The 27,981-nt window shown below is 39.8% G+C and overlaps 2 protein-coding genes and 1 long non-coding RNA gene across 5 annotated transcripts; all 3 read left to right on the top strand.

The window, feature by feature from the left end:
- The first annotated feature begins 1,020 nt into the window (after nt 1-1,020).
- LOC115680164 (protein SUPPRESSOR OF QUENCHING 1, chloroplastic) lies at nt 1,021-16,813 on the top strand. Of its 3 annotated transcripts, XM_030603912.2 has the most exons (28): nt 1,022-1,509; nt 2,215-2,315; nt 2,428-2,484; nt 2,574-2,668; nt 3,106-3,205; nt 4,014-4,072; nt 4,249-4,373; nt 4,699-4,819; nt 5,665-5,752; nt 5,876-5,954; nt 6,148-6,208; nt 6,354-6,429; nt 7,914-8,024; nt 9,227-9,322; nt 9,832-9,954; nt 10,117-10,314; nt 11,062-11,166; nt 11,379-11,443; nt 11,672-11,765; nt 11,919-12,076; nt 12,573-12,622; nt 12,717-12,838; nt 12,953-13,060; nt 13,885-13,977; nt 14,783-14,819; nt 14,983-15,230; nt 15,385-15,534; nt 16,173-16,813. In XM_030603912.2, exons 1-28 carry the CDS (start codon nt 1,107-1,109, stop codon nt 16,332-16,334), a joined length of 3,285 nt encoding a protein of 1,094 aa, XP_030459772.2. In that variant the 5' UTR covers nt 1,022-1,106; the 3' UTR covers nt 16,335-16,813. The 3 variants fall into 3 exon arrangements, with proteins under 3 accessions (XP_056168290.1, XP_056168291.1, XP_030459772.2); XM_056312315.1 differs by lacking the exons at nt 14,783-14,819; nt 15,385-15,534; nt 16,173-16,813 and having other exon boundaries at nt 1,021-1,509; nt 14,983-15,215; XM_056312316.1 differs by lacking the exons at nt 13,885-13,977; nt 14,783-14,819; nt 14,983-15,230; nt 15,385-15,534; nt 16,173-16,813 and adding an exon at nt 13,497-13,853 and having other exon boundaries at nt 1,021-1,509.
- Nucleotides 16,814-23,633: 6,820 nt separating this feature from the next.
- On the top strand, nt 23,634-27,824 carry LOC130138387 (uncharacterized). Its single transcript, XR_008816794.1, has 2 exons — nt 23,634-23,761; nt 27,096-27,824. It is a non-coding gene; the product is annotated as an uncharacterized LOC130138387 (long non-coding RNA).
- Nucleotides 23,756-24,840, top strand: LOC115680129 (transcription factor bHLH149). The gene has a single exon (XM_030603864.2). The coding sequence runs from the start codon at nt 23,947-23,949 to the stop codon at nt 24,667-24,669; it is 723 nt and encodes a 240-aa protein (XP_030459724.2). The 5' UTR covers nt 23,756-23,946; the 3' UTR covers nt 24,670-24,840.
- Nucleotides 27,825-27,981: the final 157 nt, after the last annotated feature.

Genomic DNA, 27,981 nt, shown 5'->3' on the forward strand with positions numbered 1-27,981 from the left:
CTCTTACTATAGTACACATGACAATAAAGCTTCGTCATGACACAGGTTAGAGATTATTATATATATGATGGGTCATGTTTCCGAGACATTAGAAATGAGCGAACTCCAGCGAGAAAATTACTGATGGAGAATCCATTCTGTTTATATTTTATGGGCACATTAATTACAGTTTAAGAAGTGTGTTAAGGGAAATCATAAATATTTTCTTAGGAGAGCAACAGATCATGCACTGTTGGAGCTTGAAAATGCCTGGGCTTGGTCACTCGTTCAGAAACTGTCTTGGCCCATTAGCAAAAGCCCATCTGCAGAGAAAATGTAGCTGTTGCAAAAGAGAGAGACAGAGAGAGAAAATTTAGTGGTCCTCAGAGTGGATAATGCAGAAGCTTTGTCAAGTGCCTCACCACCAATCCAACCGGACCAAAATGCTTCTCCACCACTTAAAAAAAAAAAAGGAAATGAGTCTCTTCATCCTGAAATCCTTCGTTTAGTTTTTACTTCCCTAATAATGCCAGTGGTTTATGCACACCTTTTCACTGACATGACCTTACATGAACGAGAAAGATGTCAAAAGAAATTTACTTTTGAAATTTGCAACAAAAAGTAAGTCAGATTATCGTCTTTAAAATGCGATTTATTTTCTTATAAAAGAAAATATAAATTACTATTAAGTAAAATCTGAATTATTCATCATTCATCAAAATTGAGTTCACCGTTTCATTGATCTTTCAATTGCCAAATTAAGAGATCCGTGAAACCAAAAATAATGCTTCGAGCACAGAATTGAATAAGATCTTTTCCATTCGTTACTGCCAAGCAAGCATGTGTTTTTTTTTTTTTGCAAGAAAAGAAGAAGATAGCTCAAGTTCATATGTTTAATGACTGAGATTTGACAAGAGCAATGCTGCCCAAATGAAACAAAATCACATGTTTAGAATTCAGATGTTTGGACAGGAGGAAAAATTCATACCAGAGAAAAAAAAAAAAAAAAAAAACAAAACCCAAAAAAAATGGAGTTCAGAAAAAAAGTCTAATCAGCTCCATCACCCGCCATTCTCTCTCTCTCCCTCCATCTGCCGCCACTCGCCACTCCCAAGCAAGACACCGCCATGAAACTCCTCTCCCATCCTTCGCCTTCCCTCTCCCGCTCCGACGCTCTCTTCCTCCTCTCCATCTCCTCCTCCTCCTCCTCCGCCGCCGCCTCCAGGCCCCGCGGGCTCGCCGCCGGCCCTGCCCGCGTCGCCCTGCCGCGGCGCCGGCCGGCCCCCTCCCCGCCGCCGCCCCCGCCGCCGCTCGAGCGGCGGATGTCCGTGCGCGCGTGCGCGAGGGTCGAGGAGAAGGCCGCGCCCGGGGCGCCGGCGAGCGGGTGGGGCAAGGTGTCGGCGGTGCTGTTCGACATGGACGGGGTGCTCTGCGACAGCGAGGAGCCGTCGCGGAGGGCGGCCGTCGACGTGTTCGCGGAGATGGGCGTGGAAGTCACCGTGGAGGATTTCGTGCCTTTCATGGGAACAGGTATCGAAATGTTTGTTTTATGTATCTATACGCGCAAAGAGAAAAATCACTACTTGGGTGCGGGAAAAACGAAGTCTTGCTTTCATATTGCTTCATGGTATGAACGATTTAGCTCAATTTCACGTCTAGATAAAAATTCACACGATCAGTTTACTGAAGATATTTCTGATTTTCTTGCTAATCTTATCTGGAGCAAAAATACATATACTTGTAGCTGAGGCATAATAAGTATTCTTTTGACTTCAAATTGTATATGAAATGGAGGTAGGTGGTTTGTGAAGTTCTAAAAGGTCAAAAACGCAATGCGAAGATTGAAATTTTGTCCGAATGTGAAGACGCGGTTAGCTGGTAAATAAAGCATTGCACTCTCTCCGCAGCGGTATCAGAGTAGGCTGTCACTTTTGGCGCTTCTGTGGCTATTTCATGTTCATTTGCCCCTAGTAAATTTTTGTATAATTGCTAGTGACACTCAGTTTCAACATGAATGGCAAGTAGTATTCTGTTCTGGAATATTTCGTGTCTTTTTTCTTATTCCCTGATCCTGTGCCAAAAGTTTTTTTTTTTTTGTTTCAGATTGTTGGGGAAGAAGCTTTTGATATAGGAAATGGACATTTCCATTCATATTAATTTTTCTTTACCACGAGTCTATTGGTGCAACGCTGGAATTTCATTCTCATTTGATAAACTGTTTTCCTTATTGATCAGGTGAGGCAAACTTTCTAGGAGGCGTTGCTTCTGCTAAAGGGGTTAAGGGATTTGACACTCAGGCAGCAAAGAAGAGGTTCTTTGAGATCTATTTGGATAAGGTATTGCTTCAAAGTCTAAGTTGAAGTTATGAACAAGTGAGTACAGTTCATGTGGACTTGCATTTGTGCCTGAAAATCCATTAACACTTTCATAAGTCTCTGCTATTGTCAGTATGCAAAACCGAATTCCGGCATAGGCTTTCCGGGTGCCCTGGAACTCATTTCTCAGGTTTGTGGATGATCAAGTTCAATTCACTCGTAAAACAAAATCCGTTGCTGCATATGCTAATAAGTTCATTCAATGGAATGTCTATGCAGTGTAAAAGCAAGGGCCTTAAAGTTGCCGTTGCATCTAGTGCTGATCGCATCAAGGTAGATGCAAATTTGGCTGCTGCTGGTTTACCCTTGTCAATGTAAGCTAAACCAGTTACAAATGCATGATCATTACTTTTATCTTGATTCTTGTGTGAGCGAAATATTATAACTAATTTTCAATTGTGGCTGGGATGGAGACTTCAATCCGTATTAGATGGACATGGTCGAATATAGTGTGCTAAGATATAAACCAGTCGAATAGCTTATTCATAAACTCTTTCAGTCATACATGCTCCCTTTTTCTTTCTCTAATGGTACTTCTGTTCTCTTCCATCTTTCGAATATGACCAAAGACCGCCTCTCCTCATTAAACAGGCAGTTGCTAGCTTATGTGGTATAAACTTGAATGAGTTTTTTGCATCATCTTTCGATGCAGTTGTATCGACAACTATTCGAGTATCTAAGAGGGCATGAGACTTTACTTCCGATATGAGTTTAAACCTTGTATCTTATTTCCTATTTTTCTTTTTCTCAGGTTTGATGCTATCGTGTCAGCTGATGCTTTTGAAAACCTGAAACCTGCTCCTGACATATTCTTAGCTGCCTCAAAGATCTTAAATGTGCCACCGACCGAGGTATGCATTCTTAAGTTCTTTAAATGCTTAATATGCTAAGAGCATCTCAATCAAGAGAAGATTAATCAAGTGTAACCATTTATGATCTCTCCTGGTAGAAAATGTTCAGCGCTCTAGAAAGAAAGCTCCTCTGGAAAGCCTGTCATATATGAATTGCAGTACTCAAATGTTCTGGAAAAATAAAAAAGAAAGAAAGCTTCTCCTAGTGATTCTGTTACCAGCTCAGTAGTGTGATGTTTTACTAGACATTGCACTAGAAGGGATTGATTCGTCTTCATATTTCACTGTTTATTCACAGAAAAGGATCTATTGTCTTGTTGGTCTTTATTAACTGGATTGCACAGACAAGCAAAATTTGAGATTCTCAGTTTCAGGGCACTTTCCAGAATGATAAGAAGTATTATGGAAATATACTGTGGTAATTGAGACAAATTAGTGATAGTGAAGATTGTTATGTTTCTGCACAGAACGACTTGTGTAACATAGTCATGGTTATAGTCTAACATGGTCGTGATGCTTCACAGCAATCAGTATAACATATATTTTCTCCAAGCGTGCAGTTAAATGAAAGAATCTTATAAGTTGAAGTTTGAAGTTATCGGTTCTTAATTTCACAAAAAGATCTGCTATTAAAAGAAGATTTAGTAAAACTGGCCCACCAAAACAATTTACCCAAAGAATTTTCAGATGCTTTCTGTTTTCAAAATCAGAACAAACTGAAATATTTGCAAAACAGCCCTGCTTTCAAGTATTTCATGCGGCATTGGTGCTGTAACCGGAAAAGCTGATCTTGCCTGTCCTGTTCCAGTGTATTGTTATTGAAGATGCTCTAGCTGGAGTTCAGGCTGCCAAAGCTGCACAAATGAGGTAGAAGTAATAGTTGCTTTATTTGTCGTAACTCAAGTTTGTTCTTTCTTAACTGACTATACCTGTCTTTTGATGATATAGGTGTCTACATAGTCTACTGCTTTAGTTTCACTTGCAAAGAACAATCATAATCCATCTTCTCTTTTATACAGTAATTAAGTTTCTGTTGCTTGCAGATGTATTGCTTTGACGACTACATTATCTGAAGAGAGACTAAAAGTTGCTGGTCCATCCCTCGTTAGGAAGGAAATACAAAGCGTTTCGCTTGATGATATTGTCAGTGGTGGTTCTGGTGACCTTAGTATGTAGTCCTGAGATGCTAGTGTTGTCTGTTCTATCATCATTATGATGAACTTTGTATTGGGAACCTATGTTTAACCTACTTGCTTGTAGTGGGCATTTTAAATCAAAGACTGTCGAGCTGCAAGTTGATCTGGCTCATCTTTATTCTGAATTCTTCTTCAACAATGGTTTTGTTTCTTGCTTCAATAAATCACTCTGGCTGTCAATTTTAAAGCCATTATTAATTAGACAGCCAGCGTGTTAAAAGATTTTCTCATACCGAAATTGTTACGGACAATGTTTAAAACCCTTGACGTTACTCTAACGAGAATAAATTATTGCAGATGAGAAGATGCAGGAACCTCAGTATTATGAGGCATCCACTCAAATCTCGTCAGAAATGCTGAAAGATCGAAGTGATAGTATTAAATACTCTAACAATGGAAATTTGTCATCCACTGTAGGGTAAGTCCCCTCGTATATGTTGAAGGCTGACAATGTTGATTAGAATTCATGTTTTCTACAACTCGCTAACTATTTCAAATATGACCTATTGCTTTTATATTGCGGATCGAACTTTGTTTCTTTCTATGCTACAACTGGAATATTCTCTATTACTTAATTATGCATCCATATATTAATATCTTCAACTAATCTGAATCACCATTTGAAATGCAAAGATGAGACTGTGGCCTGAAGAGTTAGGAAGATCATTAAGATGATCCACACCTTACAGAAAAATGTATCAATAGCCTCCTTGCAGTTTTTTCCTTTCAAGTTACTTGCAGTAGTTGATATATAGCATTTGGGATTTACTTGATGTCAGGAACCTAGTTAATTCTAGAAATCAAATAGGAACGCCTCCATGCAGTTTCTTCCTCATTTTAGATGCTAAGTGAAAGATCTCTTTCGGTAACTTCCATAGTTTAATTCCCATGTGGAAAGTAAACAGTTCTTCTTAAATTGCTTCTACTCTTCACTGGTTTTCATATCACTAAATTGGGTATCATTTTTGTCATGAGGTTTTCCTGCTACCCTGGATTACAAATCTGCATGCTACCTCTTCATCTATGACACTTCCACTCTAATTGTGGAGGTTAACCTATCATGTGCACTATGACCTCTGTCACTTATGCTATAATTCAAATTAAGAATGAGAGATATGTTCGATTATCAGCCTGGAGATCCTGTAGTTGTTCTTTCTCTTGCATGTTTATAGGTGATGTCTACTGGAACACTGTTGTAACTTTCCTTTGGAAGCATGCCTTGGTAACATTTTCAGCTTGAGGTCGGAGATAATCTTTGGACAGGTTGCAGGTTTCTCGCCGGGACTTAGTAAGATACGGAAGTTTGGGTGTAGCCTTGTCTTGTCTCTTCTTCACCATTACAAATTGGAAGGTACAGCTTCTGATCAAGAATTTCCTCTCATGCTGAATAATTTTATCATGAGCAATTTGGATTCACTTTGAGTGACTTACTATGTAGGAACTTTGCTTTATTGATATGAAGGTATGGTTGTAGGCAATGCAGTATGCATCACCTAAAGCACTTTGGAATTTGCTATTTGGAGTTAATCAGCCATCTTTTTGGCAGGGTGAAGGTAATAATATGCGCCTGTTGTGATAATTTATTTGCATTTAATATTGCACTCGCCAATGCCTTCAAAAGTTGGTATTCTACATTATTTGCTGGCGAAGTCATTTGACTCTGTTCATCCTTATCTTTTCCTTGTGATATATGAATGGTAGAAGGAGAGAAAGGGTGAAATTGCAGATTTAATATCATTTTTGCAGGTGACTCACGCTATTCAAGAGTTCAACAATTTGTGAATTACATCTCAGATCTGGAATCAAAGTGAGAATTTTAAAATTTTCACTTGTTCCTGATTTCTTTTCAGTGATTTGTCATTCATGTAACATACTTGTCATGTGATATTTTTCTATCATGACTTTCCTTCATCACTAGTTGAACTGACAAGGTTTTTATAATCATAATGAAGGGGATCTGCTCCTCTTGTGCCAGAGTTTCCACCTAAGCTCGACTGGTTAAATACAGCTCCCCTTCAGTTTGGCAGGGTAACTACTTCAATAGCAGAGCCTTCACTATCTTGTTTTGACTTTGTTATATGATTGTTCTATCACTTAGTATGGTAATTGATATTACAACAGTTGCTTTAGCCAAGCTGTTGTAAATTGATACAGAAAATATCGGATTTTGCAATTAAATCAACGTGAAATCACCAGAAAAATTCTTGGCATATTTTTACTTACCAAAAAAAAAAAAAATCACCAGAAAAATAAATAAGGAACAATAAAGAACACTAAAGATTTACGTTATTCGGTCAGAGTGTCGGTATATACTCCACGGGGAGAGTCAGCAGCATATAATCCACTAATAATCGGTGAATTAGAATTACAATTGCTCACCCATTCGAGTGTTTCCCACACCTAGATTACACCCAAGCCCATAGTATTTACAAATTAACAATTCAATTTTAATGTAAAGCTCACAGCACAATCACGCTCGTGTTCATGAGCAAAACAAAAGCTCTTCTTATGGCTGCCCAAGAAACGTCCTTGTACTGTGCGGTGCTTTCTTTTGCTGAAGGAATCCAGAATTTCTCTTTCCCTTTTATATGGCTGCAGCAGGCTTCGAAAAATAAAAGCAAAACCTATGCTTTTATTTTCTTTCCTCTGATTACTCCCTGGGCACACAAGTATATTTATATTTAGAGAATATATATGAGCCCTTCCTTTTTTGTATGGCCAAAAGAAGTTCCTCTGTGGCAATTGGAGTCCAAGAAGTCCAACCGTTGAAACTTAGATAATCTTCTCCTACAGGAAACAAAATCAAGTTCCACTGCCCAAGCTATCCAAATTTTATTCGGATTAAAGTGCACACCGATTTGAACAAATCAAAATCCTCCAAACGGGTCAGGCTTCGTACATGGCTCAAACTCAAGACATAATTAAACACAACCAATCAACTCTGCTACATGTTCATTCTTTTTTTCCTGTATGCTGTATAAATAGTTTTAGACCTTCATTGACTGCTTGAAGTGGTCCATGACTCACGTCCACAGGACCCAAGACCATTAAGTAGCGGAAGCTTTTGCAGAGTTCGCGTCGTAATTGACTATGGCAGCTATTTTTCTTACATTCAGAGCTAACCATTTATGGCTTTGCACCTGGTAATCTAATATAAAGTTGCAAATCCAATATCCAAGCACTGGAATATGATTTTTTCATGAAAAGGACCGGAAAGAGAGAGCCATGTATATAAGGCCCACAAAAAAGGGAACTGCACATTAGGAACATTAATGAACTTTCGCAGATTTGTTAAGTGATGGTGCAGTCGCTTTCAGCAGACAATAATTGCCATAGATTCTTACTTTCTGATCCTATGACATTTGATGGATTAATTCTGCTTGTGCTTTTAGCCAGTCATCTCTGTGCGTACGTCTCAAACCACCCAACCTCGCCACCCCACCCCCACTGCAGGGCGGCAGGCATAGGCATATGGTGTGTTTAAATCTCTCTCTCTCACTCTCTCATTGCAGGATTTGAGAGGAAAGGTGGTGGTGTTGGACTTTTGGACGTATTGCTGCATAAATTGCATGCACGTCTTACCAGATCTAGACTACTTGGAGAAAAAATATAAAGAGATGCCGGTAAGTTTCTGTTTTTTCTCATGTAAAATCCAATGAGTGTAAGTTGAATTCCCACAGATGTCTATAGATTTGTGGTTTCTTATGATGAACCTTGCTGGCATATATGAGTGGCTTCTTTGTTGAGAAATGTTTCATGTTGGATCCACTGCTTCCTAGATACCGTCAATATTTATCGATCGTAAAATATGGGGACCTAATTCTGGTGTACCTGATACTTAGATATTCCGCTACATGTGTGAAGGAGTGAAAGGCTATGATCTGTTTGTCACCTTAGGATACTGAGGAACAATCCAGTTTCAGTGAATACTGAATAGGCACATCAACATACAGGCTTTGCTTATACCATTCTTTTTCTCTTTTTCTTTTCCCCCTCTTTAATTAGATCAGTAGTCTTTCTTAATGAAAAGAGTGAGGCAGGGAGGATGTGACTCTTACTAATTAGCCGTGTTGGATGTACCTTTTCCGCTATCCTTAGGCCTCTTTTCATTAGCAGGATACGGACTACTCGAATAAAATGGAAGGAATTGGAATTGGCAATAATGAATCTAAATGTATTCTTAAATGATGATCTTTACTTATTGTCTAGTTCACTTGCTCGAAGTTCTCTATGTAAAAAAAAAAACAGAAAAAGATACGGCACATGGTCCTCCAAAAGGATTTAGGAATTAGTATCCAAAGTCGATTCGGCCTTTAAACTATGATTTGGATTAGTAAAGGGGTAGGAAAGAGGAGTGATGGACAAAAAAGGGAGTGGTGTTGATGGAAACCCAGCAAAAGCTGTCTTCACCTGTCTAGTTGTCTCTGGACCTTTGAGATGTCTACTTCATACTTTACAATTTATCAATGTAATATGTTCTTGTTTGTACTGTCATTTATTAATGTTAATATCTTTCCTGCTGTGATGCATTGCCTGCAGCTTGCTGGGCATGTGTTATGCTACTTATTGTGAACTCACTACAGTGTTCTCACAAGTCATCAAAATACTCTTTATCATTAAAGGGCAGTGTCTATGGAAGTAACAATACATAATCTGCACCAAATATTCTTAAAGAATTGCAGAGAGAAAATAAATCATGTGAATTGCAGATAGTATTCACATTACGACGTATTTCCTTGTGTAACTGTTGTTCCCACTTTATTTATTTGTTGAATCTAATGAGAATATATTGCTCATTGACAAATAATCATGTTTGACTTGGCAGTTTGTTGTTGTCGGAGTGCATTCTGCTAAATTTGATAATGAGAAAGATTTAGAAGCCATCCACAATGCAGTTTTACGTTATGACATCACTCATCCAGTAAGTTGGACACTTAGTATTAAGATATATGACACATTATGGTCTCCCAAAGCAATTATGTTGTTGAGGAGTACGATGCCTGTTTATGTGTTCTTACACTTTTCTGTTGTGAGTTGTTAACATGTTGCTGAGGGTTTAAGCCATCTGCCTATGAAGAACTATTTATGAGCATGTGCATTATTAAGTTCTTATCTGCCCATGTGCGACCATGTTTCAGTCATCTTACCACCCAAAGAACAAATTATTCTTCATGACCATAGGATATAGTCACTTCCTCATACCAAATGATCTAGACACTGGCTGTGTCTTATTTTTCACAATGTTGTTTCTTTCTTCAATACAAGATTAGATTGAGCTGTTCAGTGGGACATTCTATGAAATGCATTAGCTCTAAGAATGTTTTGATCTGATTATGACTCAAACCAGTGTCATCAGAAAAACCATTTTAATCATGCAACTGTATTTCTTGATTTTCTCACCTTCTTAGACTAAGTATCTTGTCTGATTAGGTTGTCAATGATGGAGAGATGTATATGTGGCGAGAGCTTGGTGTTAATTCATGGCCTACATTTGCTGTCGTTGGGCCCAATGGTAAGATCATTGCTCAACTAGCCGGAGAGGGTCGTCGGAAGGTATTAATACCTAGTCCTCTGCAAATTCATCTGTACCCCTGAATGGTGTTTTTTTCTACCTAAAAGCTATGATAAGTTCAAGACAGTCGTTCAGTTTTGCTATTAATTTTCAGGAGTCGAAAGATCAGAAAAATATTAAAGTTGATCATTTATTCCTTGTAGGATCTGGATGATTTAGTTGAAGCAGCTCTTCTCTACTATGGTGGAAAGAAGCTCCTACAGAACAACCCTTTACCTTTGAGATTGGAGAAAAATAATGATCCACGCTTATCCACATCTCCTCTGAAGTTTCCTGGAAAGTTGGCGATAGATGTCCTCAACAATCGGCTTTTCATTTCAGACAGTAACCATAACCGCATTGTACTCTCTCTCTCTCTCTCTCTCTCTCTCTCTCTCTCTCTCTCTCTCTCTCTCTCTCTCTCTCTCAAGCAAGGAAGATCAAATTCACTAAGAACACCATGCAAACAGCTACAAGGTGTTGAAATAGGAAGATAAAATATCAGGACACGAATATTGTATTATCCATTTCCACAGCCCAAGTGATTAAGTGCATGGTATTTGGAAAGCTTTTATCAATCTAAATATTCTATTTTTAGAAAACAATGCCTGGATGTTTATAGTAGGTTTCCATTTAGACATAACATGATAAAGCACAAAAAATTTAGTGCTATTACTGGTCAAGTTTCAGATTTTCCTCCTTTTTTTAATCGTAAGTTTCAAACTGTTGAAAACGTTAGAAACGGAGATGCAGACACAAAGCCAAAGCCAACAGACCATGTGTATACCTCGCGTTGTGACATTAATTTGAACAAAGTTTGTGATAACTTGTTTAGGGAATGTCTTTAGCTGACCATAATGCATTTAAAATGCTTGATACTCTTATTTCACCCCAAATTACCTAAGCTACTTCGTGGAACCCGTATCTTTGATGAGTCCTGTTTCCATCATTTAGACATGCTAAAGTCTGCAAAAACTTGCTAGCCTATTTTGCAATACTTCCATGATGCCTGTGATTCTATATTTATGCGTCTCCTACTGTAATGGTGGTTTTGAAGTTCTTGACTTAGGTGGAATAGCATCAAATGATATACCGTGCTTGATGTTCAGGTGGTGACTGATCTAGACGGGAACTTTATTGTCCAAATTGGTAGCACAGGAGAGGAGGGCTTACGTGATGGTAATTTTGATGAAGTCACGTTCAATCGTCCCCAAGTAAGGATCTCCTTAAAATTTATCATCACCATCATGCTTTCAAAAAAAAAAAAAAATTCATAACCATTCTATTTATTTAATAGCCCACTGTCTCCTGATCTTGGTGAATCTAGTGAGTTGATACTGACATATCATGCTGAGGTTCTGCACTTGTGTTTTACTTTTGATATTGACTGCAAATGCGGCAATTTTGGGATATTGTGCATCTGCAGGGCCTGGCCTACAATCCAAAGAAAAATATCCTCTATGTGGCAGATACAGAAAATCACGCTCTAAGGTAATGGAAAAATCATAGAATCATGAATCTTTCCAGCAGGAGTTAGATGATTTTGCTGATGTTGCTGGTAATCAAGATTTCAAAAGACCTTATTCTTTAAGTAGCTCTTTGTTAAACTTGTCTTGTTCTCTTATTATAATGAAGGAACATGGAATTACTTGTCTTGAAATAAAGAGGAGATTACCAGTGTATCATACCAATCAGTTAGGTTTCATTATGTGGCTGCAGGGAAATTAATTTTGTTAATGAGACTGTACGTACTCTTGCTGGAAATGGGACCAGGGGTTCGGACTATGAAGGTGGAGGAAAAGGAATGGATCAGGCGAGTTCTGAATACAAATTACGATTCTTTGAGCTGTGCATGCTCAAACTTCAGCTTTCCAGTGCACATCCTCTTTGGTAGACTATAGCTGAAGATGGCACCTGCTTTTAGATGCGAAACACCTTTTGCACTAAAGTCTACCCTCATTTTCAGCTTCTCAATTCTCCTTGGGATGTTTGCTTTGAGCCATTGAACGAAAAAGTTTACATTGCGATGGCTGGTCAACATCAAATCTGGGAACATGATACATCAGAAGGTGTGACCAGGGCTTTTAGTGGCAACGGTTACGAAAGAAATTTAAATGGATCAAGGTACCGTATAGAGAAAACACGATTTGTACTTTTCTTTTGAAATTGGGTTAGCTTCAGCTGATTTGCTTTCTTGAAACTGCACTGGAGGGTGAAGTTCTGAATTCTAATGCATTGGACATTTTTACATGGTTTGACAATCAGCTTCTTTCTTACTGTAGTTGGACTTACACAATTTCTGTGGTTACTGTGCCATAGAAAGCTCGACTATCGTAATTTGAAGCTCGTTGACTGGACATGCTCTTTACATGATGTCACGAGTTTTGCATTACTTAATTTTGAATTGGACTCACATTTCCAGAGTCCCACTTAGTTTTGCTTATTAGAAAGAATATTGATTGTAATGTGGCTTCAAGTTTTAAAATAGGATTTAGATGAACCTCAAACTGGCCTAGTGTTTACTGCAGTTCTGCGCTCTGCTTTGTTTGGTTCTTTCTTTAATTTCTTTAATTGTAACACTAGAATGACAGTTTCTTCCTTTTGTTGTCAATTAATTTAGCCCTTCAAGCACTTCCTTTGCACAGCCTTCTGGAATTTCATTATCACCTGGTAATATCTCACAAAAAATTTTCTTCACATAAAGCTTTTGGCACATAGATGTGAACCATGATGATGACGGTCCAAAGTCCATGCTTTCCTGTAGATTTCAAAGAGGCCTATATAGCTGATAGTGAGAGTAGCTCCATCCGAGCACTTGATTTGAAAACAGGAGGATCAAGATTGCTAGCTGGCGGTGACCCACTTTTCTCGGAAAATCTTTTCAGAGTAAGTCCTATTCTATGTCGACAAAAGTATTCGGTCTGAACATCAGAGCAGAGATTTTCATCTGGCATCTGCTTTTACTCCAGATTCTGGTCTGATGATGTGTGATTTTTGCAGTTTGGAGATCTTGATGGTACAGGTCCTGATGTACTTCTGCAACATCCGCTGGGAGTATTATATGCAAAGGATGGTCAAATATATATAGCGGATAGTTACAACCACAAGGTAATTGAATTCCTTCAGAAATATGAGTTCTTTGACTTCAGCAAAGTGACAAGAAGATGGTAAAACGTGTAAATAAGCCATTATTTTTCTCATTCTTCGGCTGGGCTAGAAAACATAATTCATGAACATTGTTGTAGATCATCATTCTTACTTGATATGCATTACATGATGCTCTATGGATCATTAATAGTGGACTAAATGCTGGACTATGTACTCGACATACATGGCTAGGCCTACTGGCCAAGTTTGAGAGTCTCTGATATAGCAGATACTGATTCACTACAAACCTACTATTCTATTACGACTTTTGTCGAGAAATCACTCTTGCGGCTTGCTTCGATCTATCTCTGACTGGGAAAAGTTTCAAATGCCAGAGAGTGTCTAAACACAGTCCATGGGTTGACCAACCACAAGATTGCCTTTGTCCTGTTTTCAGGGTCAGATATGGACTGTAAATATAAGAACAAGCAGAGACTGTTGTCGTAGGCGAAAAAGCTGCTCCATCTGAGATGTAGCTGATCTGTCATTTCATTTAAAAGAAGTGTTGTCTGACCAAAGATTACTTCCAGTCATATCTGCTAATGACTTTCTTCGCCCTCTGGTGCTGCACTCTCTAATTTCTATGCAAAGGATAGTTCAATAGTCTGATGGGATGTTGAGATTCGAGTGTAATGCACTATTCACTCAATTTTTATGACTAAGGAATAAATGCCCTGGAAGGTTCTAAGTTGCCGTTTTTTTTCTAAGTAACTGTTTACAAGAAACATTTTTGAATATTCTTATGGAACCATTATTTATTCCTGAAAGTTAACTTACAATTTCAGATTAAGAAGCTGGATCCAGTTAGTAAACAAGTTACCACTGTAGCAGGGACAGGAAAAGCTGGTTTCAGGGATGGCACTCCACTGACCGCTCAGGTCCATACCCATTTTCTTGCTCTAGAATTCAGATGATTGGCACAATCTATTGTTTTATGAACTTGTCGGATAAACTGTCATTCATGGAACCAAAAGATTAGATCCTGAAGTTCTATCTTACTTAATTCACTGGATCATTTTTCAACTCTGATAACTAAATATGGCAGTAACATGTGTAAAGTATGGAGTCCTTCGTGCTTTGATTTACTTCCTTAGATTATTCCATAGCCTCTGGCAAAAGCTATAAGGACATCATGTCCATGGAGTCTAAATATGCATTTTGTTACTCATCTTTGTCCTGTCAGTAGAATCTTGCTAATTTGAAGCGTTTATGGGCTCCATGTTCCAATCTTTTTTGAATTAGCTTTGTATTTTGGTCTTTCTTTTGCTGCTCTTGTGTATTCCTTATGTACTTGAACAGCTTTCTCTATTAATAAGTAATTACTTTATACAGAAAAAGAAAAGTGCTATGATTGGTTGATAGATTTATTTGAAACTACTTTGCCTCAGTTTCCTAAGTTGCACTTCAAGAAAACATTTCTAGAAACTACAAATCACAAGAAACATTCGTAAATTTCCTCAATTTACCATGGTCATATTCTGTTGACCACAATATTTCTGAAGAACATCAATTAGAATTGTCAATACTGTGCTTTTCTGGCAGTATAGTCAAGAAGAAACAGTCTTTCCTCTTCACTTCTTCCACATGCTGTGTATAAATGAGAGAGGAAGATATCTTTTCGTACTTCTGCCGGTTGACTAGTTTGTGGCATGAACTATAGTGACCGTGCACTTTTTTCTACAGCTTTCTGAGCCAGCTGGAATTATTGAAGGCGAAAAGGGTGATGCTCTTCTGGAATAATCTGTGCTCAATTCTGATTTACTGTTTTATAGCTCTTACTATGAATTTTTGTCATGTAGATATGGTGCCTTTAACATATGAATTTGGGAATTTATTTAGAGAAGCAATCTGATCAGATATGATCCCTTTGTGTATATTTCCAGGAAGGTTATTCATAGCTGATACAAACAACAATGTAATAAGATATCTAGATTTGAATAAGGAAGATGCTGAACTTCTTACTTTGGAGCTGAAAGGAGTCAGGCCTCCTGTGCCTAAATCTAGAACTTTGAAGCGCCTCCGGAGTCGAACGTCCTCTGATACATTGTCAGTTAAGGATGATGGAATCTCATCTAGCGAGGGCAATCTTGGCCTTAAGATATCATTACCTGAAGGATATCATTTCTCAAAGGTGTTGGCCCTCTCTCTGAGATACTCACGGCCTTGAACTGCTTTGCTTAATGGAATTCATTGCGACTTTTGCTACCCCTAAATGTTGAAAAGCTGTATGAGATTAGTACTCTCTTCTATTACACTTTACATTAATTTTCAATTTGCACATGCAGGAAGCGCGCAGTAAATTTTTTGTTGAAACTGAACCTGAAGGTGCAGTTTCTATTGAACCCTTGGATGGCAGTCTTGATTTGGAAGGATCATGCAATATTCATTTTAAGAGGTCCTCCCCCTCAGCTTCGATGGGAAGGATATATTGCAAGGTACAGTTTGCTATAAACGTTCACGTTCAGGTTGATAACTGAAATTCAATGGAGTTTCATTGATATTCATAAAAAGGCCTTGCATAAGTGAACAAATTGAGGATCCTAGAAATCAAATTGAGGATCCATCATCTTCCGACTTTTCAGGAGGAAATAATTAGCTCTTTGCTGGTAGAATTATGTTGCTGCAAACTCGTGTAGTTTACTAAAGCATTTGGAACAATGTTAATCAGAACACTTATTGGTTTAGGTCAGAGTTGATGTTTGAAATATCGTATTCTGAAATACATTCTCTTGATTTATACTCAATTCGATATTGTACTTATTAGATAACTGTGATTGCAAGAATAAGTTCCATCTTTTTTTCCTTTTTTTGAGTTCTTCATTCTTTAGGAGTGAGAATGTTCTCCTAGCCATTCCAATTTTGCAAGCACTTTTATATACATTGGCCTTTTGAAAATTTGGCATTTTGTTTTTCAGAGAAATTTATAACAGAAACCCATAGAATAAAACAGTCTGAATCCAAACCACTTTTGGGGAAGAGGCTTGTTGTTTGTTGATGAAAATGGGATCTTTTATCACTGTCTTAATGCTAAGAGTCTGAATAAATTTGTGACAAATCCAGCCTTTTGCTGCAGGTCTACTATTGCAAGGAAGATGAGGTCTGCTTATACCAGTCTCTGGTTTTTGAGGTACCTTTCCTGGAGGAAACCGACTCTAACGTGGTAGAAAGAACGTTAGCCTATCTTGTTAGACCTAGATCTCCTTCAAACAGCTTACAACTTCCTGCCACCCGCTAAGAATCTATCAGGAAGAATAATACTGGAAGAGAGGCGGTGATTTCTTACCACGACAGACTCAAACTGATTGGACAATTAGAACAAGCATGCAACTGTATCCTTGCTGTTTGGGAGGATAAACCAGTCAAGTGAGTCTAGGGTGTCCTATTCCTTGCTCAATTGATTTCAACATGCTGCAAAATTATTTTTATTTCGGCTCAAGATCAGAGTTAAATAGTAAATACTTTTATTTCTTGTAAGATCATGCTGTTATCCCATTGGTCGAGAGGATGATCTTAATCCTCCATTGTGTTGTAACTCCCCTATATGTGACATGAAAATCTGCACTGTCCAAATCTAGCTCCAAGCGATGTTGGGGCCATTGTCGCCCAAGAACTGCTTACGCTGTACTAGTGTATTTATGTACTAAATTAGGGCGCAAACCTGGTCCTTTAGGATCCCTGATTGACTAGTGAATGGCGATTTGTTGTTTATAATGATGTTATTGTCATCCTAAGTTTCTTATAATCACTATCCTTATCCTTGTTTTCAAGACAAGCAAAGGATCAATTCCTTCAGGTGGCGTACGCTCGTGCGGTGTTGTCCTTCAATTGGGTATATGATGACCATGGGATTCAATTATTAGGAATCGTATAAACTATTGCTAATCCATTCTTTTTCTAGAGCTACAGATAAGTCCCCCCTGCGCCAACCGCGGGAGATGCATTTTCTTAATGATTTCGATGCTCGGGCAAAGCGTTTATTTCAAACAAGGCGGCACTGATGCATAGTTTAATCAACTGATGAGGCTTTGAGGTGGCTCTGACGGGTGAGTATTATAATAGCATTTGACAGCGTAAAACGTGTTCGCTCTACCAAATCCCATGTTCATCCAATTCCCAGCATCTCTTTCTTTGATTGTGGGTGTGTTGTGGTTCACTGATCCTGATCATACCATCTTAAAATATTAAGTATCTTTTGCATTCATCTGATTAGACAAAGAGACCTGGTCACCACATTTCACACCGAGACCAAATCGAACTCCGGTGGCACTTTTTATCTGTATCTGCCTAGTTGGTATATAATCCAAACCTAGCTGAGGAGCAGTCACGGCAATAAGCAAGAAAAACAAAGCAAAATATAATCATTTGTGCTAAAAAAGGGGGAGTAATTTCAAGTTCATGTTGAACTGAGACAAAAATTCAATCATATAGTCCAGTGACGGCAGCGTCCTATTGGTGCACAGGAGCATTTTTCTTCGTTGCAGATAAAATCAAGTGCATTGCTCCAAGTCAAACCCCACCCCCATAATACAAGCATAAGCACCAATAATCAGAGCGACCCATTTCCAGGCTCAGTGCGATAATGACAAACAGGCTTTCGTACTAAACAAATCAAGGAACCCATGTGAGAGGGACCAAGACACCCAATTTTTATCTAATTGCTTCAAGTAAAGACATGCCGAATGAAACCTGACAGTCCTTTTGTCATGAATGAGAAGTAACCTTGAGGAATGGATAAGGATGAACCAGAGAGAGAGAGAGAGAGAGAGAGAGAGGGCTTAAAGATCAACTAGAGAACAAAAGTTTATCATTTGCAGATTGCATTAGTGTCTTGTTAATTCCATGCACGACATATTATTCTGCTATCATGGAATGAGCCCAACACATGCCATTAGCTGTTCATGTATCCGATATCTCAAGAACCCTATTGACTCCATGCCAGTTTAAATATCTCACCAAGATCATGTGACGGTTGTCTCAAAACCTCAATGATCCCATCTTCAGGATATTACCGCGATTGATCGAAAAAAAAAAGAGAGTACTAAATCTGGGAAAAAAGATAGTTGTTTCATTCACTGAAATCGACTTATCCTAAGTGCATGTCTGTGAACACATCTTCTTCTTCTTTTTTTCTGTTTAAAGCTTAAAACGAGGAGACAGATGGTTCCCTGAAAATTGCCCCCTGAGGTGCTGGTGTTTCCAGAAGATTAGGTCATTGTCAGTGAACCTTTCATTGAGAGCACATACATGATTTTGCACATCTATACACGACTAACATTGCACTAATTGATCATCAACCTTTAAAAAATTTGGGACTGACTGAACAAAAATGACATTTAAGCCTGTCTCAAGCAAGGGGACAAGCTTTTCTGGCCTGTCCTTGTCGGATGCATGTGCTCATCTTATACTTTTCAACCTTATATACTTGTCCCTAGTAATCTTAATTTACTTATTTTTATAATATACACCCTCCAAGAATATGCTATATGGGTAATTATTGTCCTTCTTTTGTGGCTCCAATTTGCCCTAAACCTAGAGGCTTAACATAATTCACTAAAAGCTCTATTATTGGAGATTGAAACACGTGGAAATTATTCTAAGAATTTTCACCTCATTTCACCTCTCCCTTAGAAGGAGCTGTTCATTTTTTTTCTTTTTTTAACTGTGATGTTCGTAAATTGTGGACTCCCCATGAGTAATCTACAGATGAAAGAATTGTCCTAAGCTCAAATAAACATCATAGAAAACTGTGCATTGATTGAACTGTCCATGTTGATGTATACAGTGATTTTCCAAGGAGAAGGCCAAAAGTGTTCATGATTTTTCAGTTTCTTCTTTTAGATTTTAATCACTTATGTTGATAATTCATTTTCATTCTTGGAAGGAAACTAATTTGAGAGAGAGAGAGAGAGAGAGAGAGAGAGAGAGAGATTTTGGAGTGATAAGAATGGAGAGGAAAAGGCAGAAGGTGGAAGCCTGCACTCGATGCAGGAGCAATGGGGATGAAACCTGTCCACACCCAGCAACAAATGAAAAATCGAGAATCAAAAATCAAAAGGAAAAAAGGGCCAGGTGAGTCCAAAACACATGCTTTATAAAAAGCCAAAATAGAGGCAAAATTGTTTTGATAGAAAGTGTCATGAAAGCAACCCACATGCATTCATCTCCTTCCTCCTCTCTTTTATGTTCTCTGTTTTTCTATTTGTTTCTTTGCCCTAATCATTGCCCACATAAATACAAAGCACCAAGCAGCCCCACCACACACCACCCAGCCCCAATTAGTGCAAGCCACCACCACTTTTTCTACCCAATCACCCTTTTCCACATCATCAAAATCCAATTTCCCCCCAAAAAAAAGGACAAGAATTTAGGGGTAGAGAGAGATGACATATAAAAATTCCACCCCACCTTGCAAGACACGATAAGAGAAACGAACCCATGTTGCCCCATGATTGTGAACACATAGGTAGGTGCTTTCATGGGTGTCAAAGGATCAGGTTTCTTGTGAAGTTCTAATCCTTTTTGATTTTGTCAAGATTCATGGACCAAGTCAAGTAACTTGTGTAGCTACCATTCTCACCCTTCCAATAAGTACAACTTGGACAGTGGCGTGCAATCAATTTTCACCACCGAAATTCACACATTTCACAGAGGTGGGTCCAAGGTTTGTGTTAAGTACAAAAACATATGTTTCCCCTGCCAAGTGCCAGGGTGAGAGGTACATTTATGATGAGTCAACAAAGAGAACCCAAAGTTTTCTAAGTCTCATGAGCAACATACCGTGAGTAAATTAACATGGCAAAGTAACAGTTCCACCGTTGAATTTGGAACTGTGTACCGGAAGTGTTGCTAGTACCGATTGCCATATTTTTCTCGCCTTTTTACTTGGCCAAAACAATAGAATAAAAAAAAGTCTTGGGTTCAATCCTAGCTACTACTTAGATAAGCCTCTCGGAAACGGATCACTACGAAATCATTCTCCTAAAATTCATTGATTCTAGCTTTCTATGGCTTGAACATGATAATTGGTTCAGTATAACACATTGCGGATCATCATAACATCACAGAAAGATGGCGGATGTTATGATTCACAAGAATAGTTTACTTGTCTCTGTGATGATTTGGTTGACCACATCCATACATAATTCTACAAGAACATTGATGAAGAAGGATGAACAACCAATCCTTTCTGAAGATAAGTTATTTTATTGATGTTCTTTTTGACTCTTCATTTTGAAGATTGACATGTAGAACATACTTAATCGAAAGCAAAAGGGGGTTAAACCAATAACTCTGATTCGTAATCTCTTTAACTTCAATAAGTGACTTTCACATGTTTACAAAGGGGTTGACCACACATTCTCTTAACTTTTTCTGGCACATGGCAAGAAAAGAAAAAAGATCTTTATATCTCTTTATAGCCAAAGTTACCATGCAGTATCCACAATGAGTAGATATAGTTAAGAAAGGCCCTACAATGTTCTATGTAACTATAAATGAAGACATTAAATATGTACTTATATTGTTCTATGAGCATATCTTTGTCTGTATCTGCATTGATAATCACTGTATCTTTTGTTGGGTGATAACCACACGGGTTGTTCAAACTTTCAAAAAATTTTATGTTAGAAATTCTAATACTATTCGCTAACATGACCATAATTTTTGTTAACTTAACGTTGAATTGGTCATGCTGACATCTATGTAACGCACATACGAGTTTCACATGACTTATATATATTAGGGGTGTATAAAGGAACCAGAAACTGTCCAGAATCGGATCGGAACCGGCGGTTCCCGTGGGGACTGGTCCGGCTCCTGGTTCCAATTTACTAGAACCGGTAAATACCGGTCCGGTTCTCGGTTTTAGGTGTGGAACCGACCGTCCACCCACCTGGATCGGACCGATAATATATATATAATTTTTACGGAAAATTTCGAACCAAAAAAAGAAAGAAAACATTTTAAGAAAAATGAAAACCCTAAAATCCCTAATTTAAAGCTCAACACCCATCAACTAAGTACTCGTCTCGTCTCACTCTCACTTTGTCCGAGTCGCCTCTCTATTTCTCATTCACGGTCTTAGCTCATCGCCCATCGACTCACGGCCTTGACTCTCAACTCACTACCGCGCCTTCGGCCGTTCATCGCCTCCCTCTCTTGCTCTCGGTCACCTCCATTGGCACGAAGCTTGGTGGGACCAGTTCCATGGACCCACCTAGGAACTAGACTGAATAGGCGATCCGATTTTCGAGTGGATCCATGGAATCAACAGGCGATTTCCTGTTTCAATTTTTTGGAACCAGTTCTTAGTGGGTGGTTCCCGGTTCCATGGTAGGAACTGCCCATTCGGATCATGTTCACTCCTAATATATATCATAGCTAAAAAGGAAGAAAGAAGGAAATATAGATACGTTGACCGGGGAAAACAATGTGCCAATCCACATCATTATTTTAGAGCAATAGATGCTTATGCATCATCCTCGTTAGAAAAGTGCAGGTGACATGGCAATTCACTTAACGGAATGATACATTGAGCGGATTTTTAGGAGTTAGGAAATCAGATTGAACAAAAAAAAAAGAGTTTAGATACTACATTGAACATTAATGTCTGTGAACCACCCATGTCGTTACTTCTTTTGCTCTAAACAATTGGAATCAAAAGAGTGACAAAGTAAATTTTACTATTAAGTCGTTCAAAGACCACATTGTACCCTGAAGTTCATCTTACTTTCTTTTATTTCCAAAATAACCCTTAAACTAAAAGTTAAATGACCAAGCACTCTCTTTTTTTATTAAGGTTACATCTATTTCATCGAAAAATAGATTTTAACGAAAAAAATTTAAAAGGAACATATTTTCAATTAAAATGTTTTTTTTCAACGTTTGGATGTACTTTGCAAATAAAATGGAAGTCATCTTCTTATACTTGTTATAGGAAAATTATGAAACACACATTTGAGAAAAAAGTCTCTAATATAACCCCAAATCCCGACTTCGGGTACTTGGGTACCTGATCCTAGAGTGTCAAGGTCCTAGATCCGAGCCCAAAGTGTAGAGGTCCTAGATCCGGTCTCTAGGGCCTAAGCCTAGCCATCGAGGTCTCTAGTCCAATCTCCGTTGAACTAGGCTCGGCCTCTAAGGACCTAGGCACTGAAACTAGGTCTTGGTCCCGGCCTTGAGGGACCCAAGAGTAAGCACTAGCAACTTAGGCCTGGTTGCGGGGGTTTGGGGCACTAGAGTTAAGCGATCCCAAGCTCAGACTCGGGGGTCTCATCCCCGGGCATAGGCTTAAGGACCTTGGCTTGACCTCGGCCGATTCGAGCGCAGAATCTAGTCCTTAACGATCATCAATCGATTATGCGTGAAGAGAAAGGAAACATCTTTGGAAGAAATTTGGCCAGCCAACGAGCTCGGGTCTTTATTTGAAATGATTTGGCCAATTTAAACCTTTATTTAAGACGATTTGGCCATTTCAAGCACTTATACGAGACAAAATCCACTCTGGATCCTTTTTTGAGAAAATGGCTCTATTTTGAACCCCTATTTGAAACTTTTCCATAATCACTCGTGCTCGTAATGCATGTCTTGGCACGATGGTGGTATTAAGCATCTAAAGTTATTGCAGTTACATGCTTGTGTTTAGTTAATTAGCCTAACCATCTAAAGTTGAAATAAAATAAAAATTAGCAAATTACGATTAAATTTAAAGCAATTTTCTTGTAAATTAACTGGATAATCTCATATATTTAAATTAGTTTTTCTGACATATAAAAATACTTATCATAGATTTGGATAAAAACACTCATCATTGATTAGGCTAAAAAGAGATGAAAATCGTCATATATAATTGAAGAAGGACGTCGCCGAAATAAATAAAGGAAATACTCATAAAAAGAATACGGTAAATGCTTATCTATGAAATGTCAAGGACCACATTGGAAATCGCGAAAAGCGAGACGACACGACATTTTGACTTAATAACATAAACAGATATCCCGTTAAAAACCAACCGTTTACAAGTTGATGTTCTCGGAAAATCCGAAGCGAGTAAAGTACAATCGAGCGCCCACTAGCCAATAGATTATCGAAATAAGTATGTTCCTGGAAAAATCATGGCGAAAACTTTGATTTTTTCGAAAATGGAGCAGTGATGAAAAAATTGATTCTCTCGAATATCTCCGTAAATAAATAAATAAATAAATGAGTTAAATAAATAGAGCGAAAGAGAGAGTGAGAGAGAGAGAGTGGAGTTCCGAACAAAATCCAAATCGATAGATCCACCACCCCCCCGCAGTACAAATTTCATATGCAATGTACACGCCCCGAGCCAAAAGAGGAAAAAAAAAATCAAACCAAATCAAACAAAAAAAAAACTCAAAAGGCTGAATTCGAAATAGTTTCCTAAAAAATCAAATATTTTTTAGAGAGAAAAAAAGAATAATTCGAAATGTTTTTTTTTTATAAAAAGAAAATTCCGAATATAAATAAAGGAGGAAAAACCACCCCCGCCCCCCCATTAAAATGTGATCCCTCTTCGGCCGCGTGGTTTCTCGTGATTGTTTCCCACCTTCTCCTCCTTCCTTCCTTCCTTCCATCTTCATCTTCCTCCTTCTTCATCATCATCGCCTCCTCTACCTTCACCTCTGTCACTCGCCTTCCCAGGTACTCCTCTCCTCTCCTCTCCTCTCCTCTCCCCTGTTTATGCTCTGTTTCCCGCCTTCCCCGCGCTTCCCGTTTCTGGGTCTCCCTTCTTTCCTCGCCTCGGAATACCCTCGGTTCGTTTCGGCTTGGAGATAAGCCTCCCTCGATCCGGAGGAGGTCGTCGTCGTCGTCGTCGTCCCCCCGCCATGGCGTCTTCGAGCCCCGCCTTCAACTCCGACCCCGACCCCGACCCCGCGGCCGATGCCCACCGCAAGAAGCGGAGGAAAATCGAAGCCGACGCCGAGGAGTCGGACCGGGATAGGGGGCCGGCCGCGGGGAGCGAGATCAGGTGGAGGTCACCCGCGCAGCAGCGGCTCTACTCCGCCAAGCTCGTCGAGGCCCTGTCACGATCTCGCCGGAGCAGCAGCAGCTCCTCGTCCTCCTCCTCCTCCGCCGGCGGCGCTGATGCGGAGCCCGCGGCGGCGGCGGCGGCGGCGGCGGCGCCTGCGCCTCCTTCGTCCGGGGCCGGGGAGGTCCGGGGGATCGTGGACCGGGTCCTCGCGACGGCGGCCAAGGGGCGGACCCGGTGGAGCCGCGCGATCCTGGCGAGCCGGCTGAGGATGAGCCGGCTCGGCAAGCGCCACAAGAAGGCGAGGGCCCCGACCGGCCATGCCTGGCTGAGGAAGCCGCCTCCGCCGCGGCCGGAGGGCGGGAAGCGGAGGCTGCCGGCCGCGGAGAGGCGGGTGAGGGTGCTCGGCCGGCTGGTCCCCGGCTGCCGGGGGATCTCGGTGTCGAACCTCCTGGAGGAGACGAGCGACTACATTGCGGCCCTCGAGATGCAGGTGCGCGCCATGACCGTCCTCACCCAGCTCCTCTCCGGCTCCCAGCCGCCGAGCGACCGCCTCGGCCTCGGCTCCGGCTCCGGCTGAGCCGGAAGAAGCCGCCGCCGCCGCCGCCGGCGTAAAGCTGGTGTCATTAGTTGTAATGTTTTTTCCACTTTTCCTTTTTCAACCTTTGTTTCTTCTTATGAGAGGATCAAAATTTTCATGTTATTCTATTCTATTATTATTATTATTATGTACATGGCCTTTTCTTCTCTCTCTCGCTCCCTCCCTCCCTCCCATTTGCTCTCTAATCTATTGCTTAATCCTTTTTAATTAGCGGATAATGTGGTGGGAGGGAGGGAGGGAGGGAGCCTTGATTAATTGGGGGATTAGCATGCCACCTAATCTTTGATTCCTCCCCCTTTTTTGGCTCAGACAAGACTGGCCACCCCCACGGCTTTTGCTTAAGAAAAAGCTTCATTGATTTGGAGCCTAAGTTAATCGCTTTCCTTTGAGCTCCGGGTCGCCGTGAAAACGCCCTTCTACTATTAGGATGTGATGTCGTAATTAAGTATAAAAATGTCGTGACACGAAAAAAAAAAGTTACAAAAAAAAAAAGAAGAAGGGGTGAGATTAAACCCGTCAAGGCGACACCTCTGGGCCCGCGATTTGAGAAAACAAAACTAATGAAAGCAAAGTGCACTCATTAGATAGATGGTTCACTTGTTTGAACAGGCATTTGCCCAGAACAGCCCACATGATTCGTGTTTTTTTTTTTTTTTTTATCGACGAGCTTTTGGACTTCGAGGGAGCAATGAGTGCGACCCTCAATGTGTGATTGCGGATTCAATTGTTAGAATTTTGCTGCATCAGTAAGTATTCAGTGCCTGAGATTGCCCTTTTAACTCAGTTGAAGGGGGGTTTGCGACGTGATGATTAGTGTCGATGACCGACAAAGAGAAGTGGGCGTTTTGTAGACGACCAAGTTTGGTCTCTGGTCTGGTCTGGTTGTCTTGTTTTGGGCATTGTCCTCGGCTCGGTGAGATGTGATTCATCTGTTTTGGTCAGTAGTAGGAAAATGGGGGTGGGAGGAAAGAGGAGGGGATTAGCATGACAGGATCGTGTGGGTGTGGGTGGTGAGGTCGAGAATGTCAAACTTTGCGGTTGAAGAGCATCATCAAAATCACGTCATTGGATCGAATGGAAAGCATAGACAATTTCCAATCCCAAATCGATACGCTACATTCCACAATCCATTCACGAAACATCGGCTCTCTCGTGTTATGTGTGGCCAATACATCGAAAATCGGAACTTTGTTCTTTATTGAGCACAATTACCGGGTGCCCCAGGAACACTCGTCGACAAAACCCCTGCAGTCGAGCTTATCCAGAGTACTCGATTCACATCGAGAGCATTCTTTAGTCAAAATAACATCGTTGCCCTCGGACCAAAGAATTCATCTCAAGAAACCCTTTCAGACACGGGTTTGAGAGTCGAGGCAACTGGTGTCGCTGCTCCCACTTGAAGTAATACAAACCACAGCATAAAGATGGCTAATGTGTAAACCCATCCTAGAGAGAGAGAGAAGCAAGAACCAAGACCCAAAAGATTACAAGGGCGAATCAAGTTGACAAAATCTGATTTTGGGTGGTGGGGGGAGAGAGACGGCTGACAAAGGTGGATAGGCAGCATGTCATGTGGCAAGCAATTTGGCCCCCTCCCTTTATCTTTTGGAAAAATGACACAAATAGTCCCTGAATTTTGACTCAATATGCAATTTGATCCCTGAACTTTTAATTTGTTCAATGTAGTCCCTAAACTTTAACCTAATGTTCAATTTGGTCCATGAACTTTTGATTTGTTCAATGTGGTCCCTCAACTTTTAATATGTGTTCAATTTAGTCCTTGAACTATTTAAAAATGTTCAATATAGTCCTTCCATTAATTCAAGTGCAGGGACTATATTGAACATTTTCATATAGTTCAGGGACTAAATTGAACACATGTTAAAAGTTCAGGGACCACATTGAACAAATTAAAAGTTCAGGGACCAAATTGAACATTATGTTAAAGTTCAGGGACTACATTGAACAAATTAAAAGTTTAGGGACCAAATTGCATATTGAGTCAAAGTTCATGGACTATTTGTGTCATTATCCCTTATCTTTTTTGATTTCTCTCTTTTGCTTCTTAAATTTTTTTGGGGGGTGTTTGTTTTTTTTTTTTTTTTCCCTTTTGTTGTTTTGCATGAGTGATGACACAAACAAGCACAGTGGCCATAACATGTGCCTCCATGGCCCTACACTGCCATGTGCTCCCCCTACCCCACCCCTTCTTCCCCCCAAAGTGACTTGCATGTGATGTGAGGAAGAGAGAGAGAGAGAGAGAGGGTGTTTCAAACTTTTTAAAGTCATCAATGCATGATATTTTTTAATGCCTAAACAACCCATTATGTGATTTTCTTTTTGTTAAAATAAAGCATGTCTCTTTTCTTTAACCGACGGCATGTATCTCGATTTACAATTTACAGGTTAGACAGCATGATTAATGCTGCGACCGATCTGGAAAACGATAAAGCGATTAAAGATTTGCTATGCATCCGAATAGGGTCTGTTCGTGTTAATTACTATTTAAAAACTATCACATCACTCCGCGTGTCAATGGTCGTGTTCAAAAACGTGACTCGAATCGAGGCACATGCAGCGACCACCGGCAACGTCCCACATGGGTTGTAAACCCCCCTCGCCGCCCGCCTATACGCGGTGCAGTAAGAAGAGGACTTATTAGGCAGATGCATCGATTTTCTGTTCACATGGCACGTTAAACATGTTCGCAGCGCGAGAAAATGCAAAAGGTTCATATGCATTTTCCTAGGGAGGCTTAGGACGGTTGAACATACAATTACTCAATGACCGACCCCCTCTCTCTCTCTCTCTCACTCTCTCTCAAAATATGATGCACGATATTTACTTGAAAGCAGCAAATTTTCAAGGAAAGAACAATTCCTTTTTGTCCTTTTCCTTGAAATATGATACATTATGCTCACTTGAAACTAAGTGGTACAAATGCAAATGACCCTTATTTATCACGGACAGCTACTGCACTTGCAAAGGAAGAAAAAAGTTTGTCTCATTTTCTATTTAGGGTTTGCAATATTGTCGGGAGATTTTGTCCTACCTTTGCCTTTACTCAGGTGAGTTGTCCCCGTCACACACAACTTGAGAATAACGGGGTCGGAAAATAAATACTTTTTTCTCAATTTTTCATATTTTTATCTCACCTAGGATTTCCAACAATACATATCAAAATTCGATTTTTACAAGCACTGCCCCCTCTGGTGTTCCCATATCTGTACGTGGGACGCGCCCTACACGTGAAAAAATTGAATGATTTTGTCATAATGTTAGTCCGGGCGA

This window comes from Syzygium oleosum, unplaced genomic scaffold (assembly GCF_021117445.2).
Source record: "Syzygium oleosum isolate NSW1041296 unplaced genomic scaffold, Sole_v2.1 Sole_v2.06, whole genome shotgun sequence".
Classification (NCBI taxonomy): Eukaryota; Viridiplantae; Streptophyta; class Magnoliopsida; order Myrtales; family Myrtaceae; genus Syzygium; species Syzygium oleosum.

Coding starts and splice junctions, on each gene's coding strand:
- LOC115680164 (XM_030603912.2), top strand. CDS start 1,107: ATGAAACTCCTCTCCCATCCTTCGCCTTCCCTCTCCCGCTCCGACGCT. Junction 5,753..5,875: donor TCACCATTACAAATTGGAAG/GTACAGCTTCTG, acceptor GTATGGTTGTAG/GCAATGCAGTATGCATCACC. Junction 12,077..12,572: donor AGAAATTTAAATGGATCAAG/GTACCGTATAGA, acceptor CAATTAATTTAG/CCCTTCAAGCACTTCCTTTG.
- LOC115680129 (XM_030603864.2), top strand. CDS start 23,947: ATGGCGTCTTCGAGCCCCGCCTTCAACTCCGACCCCGACCCCGACCCC.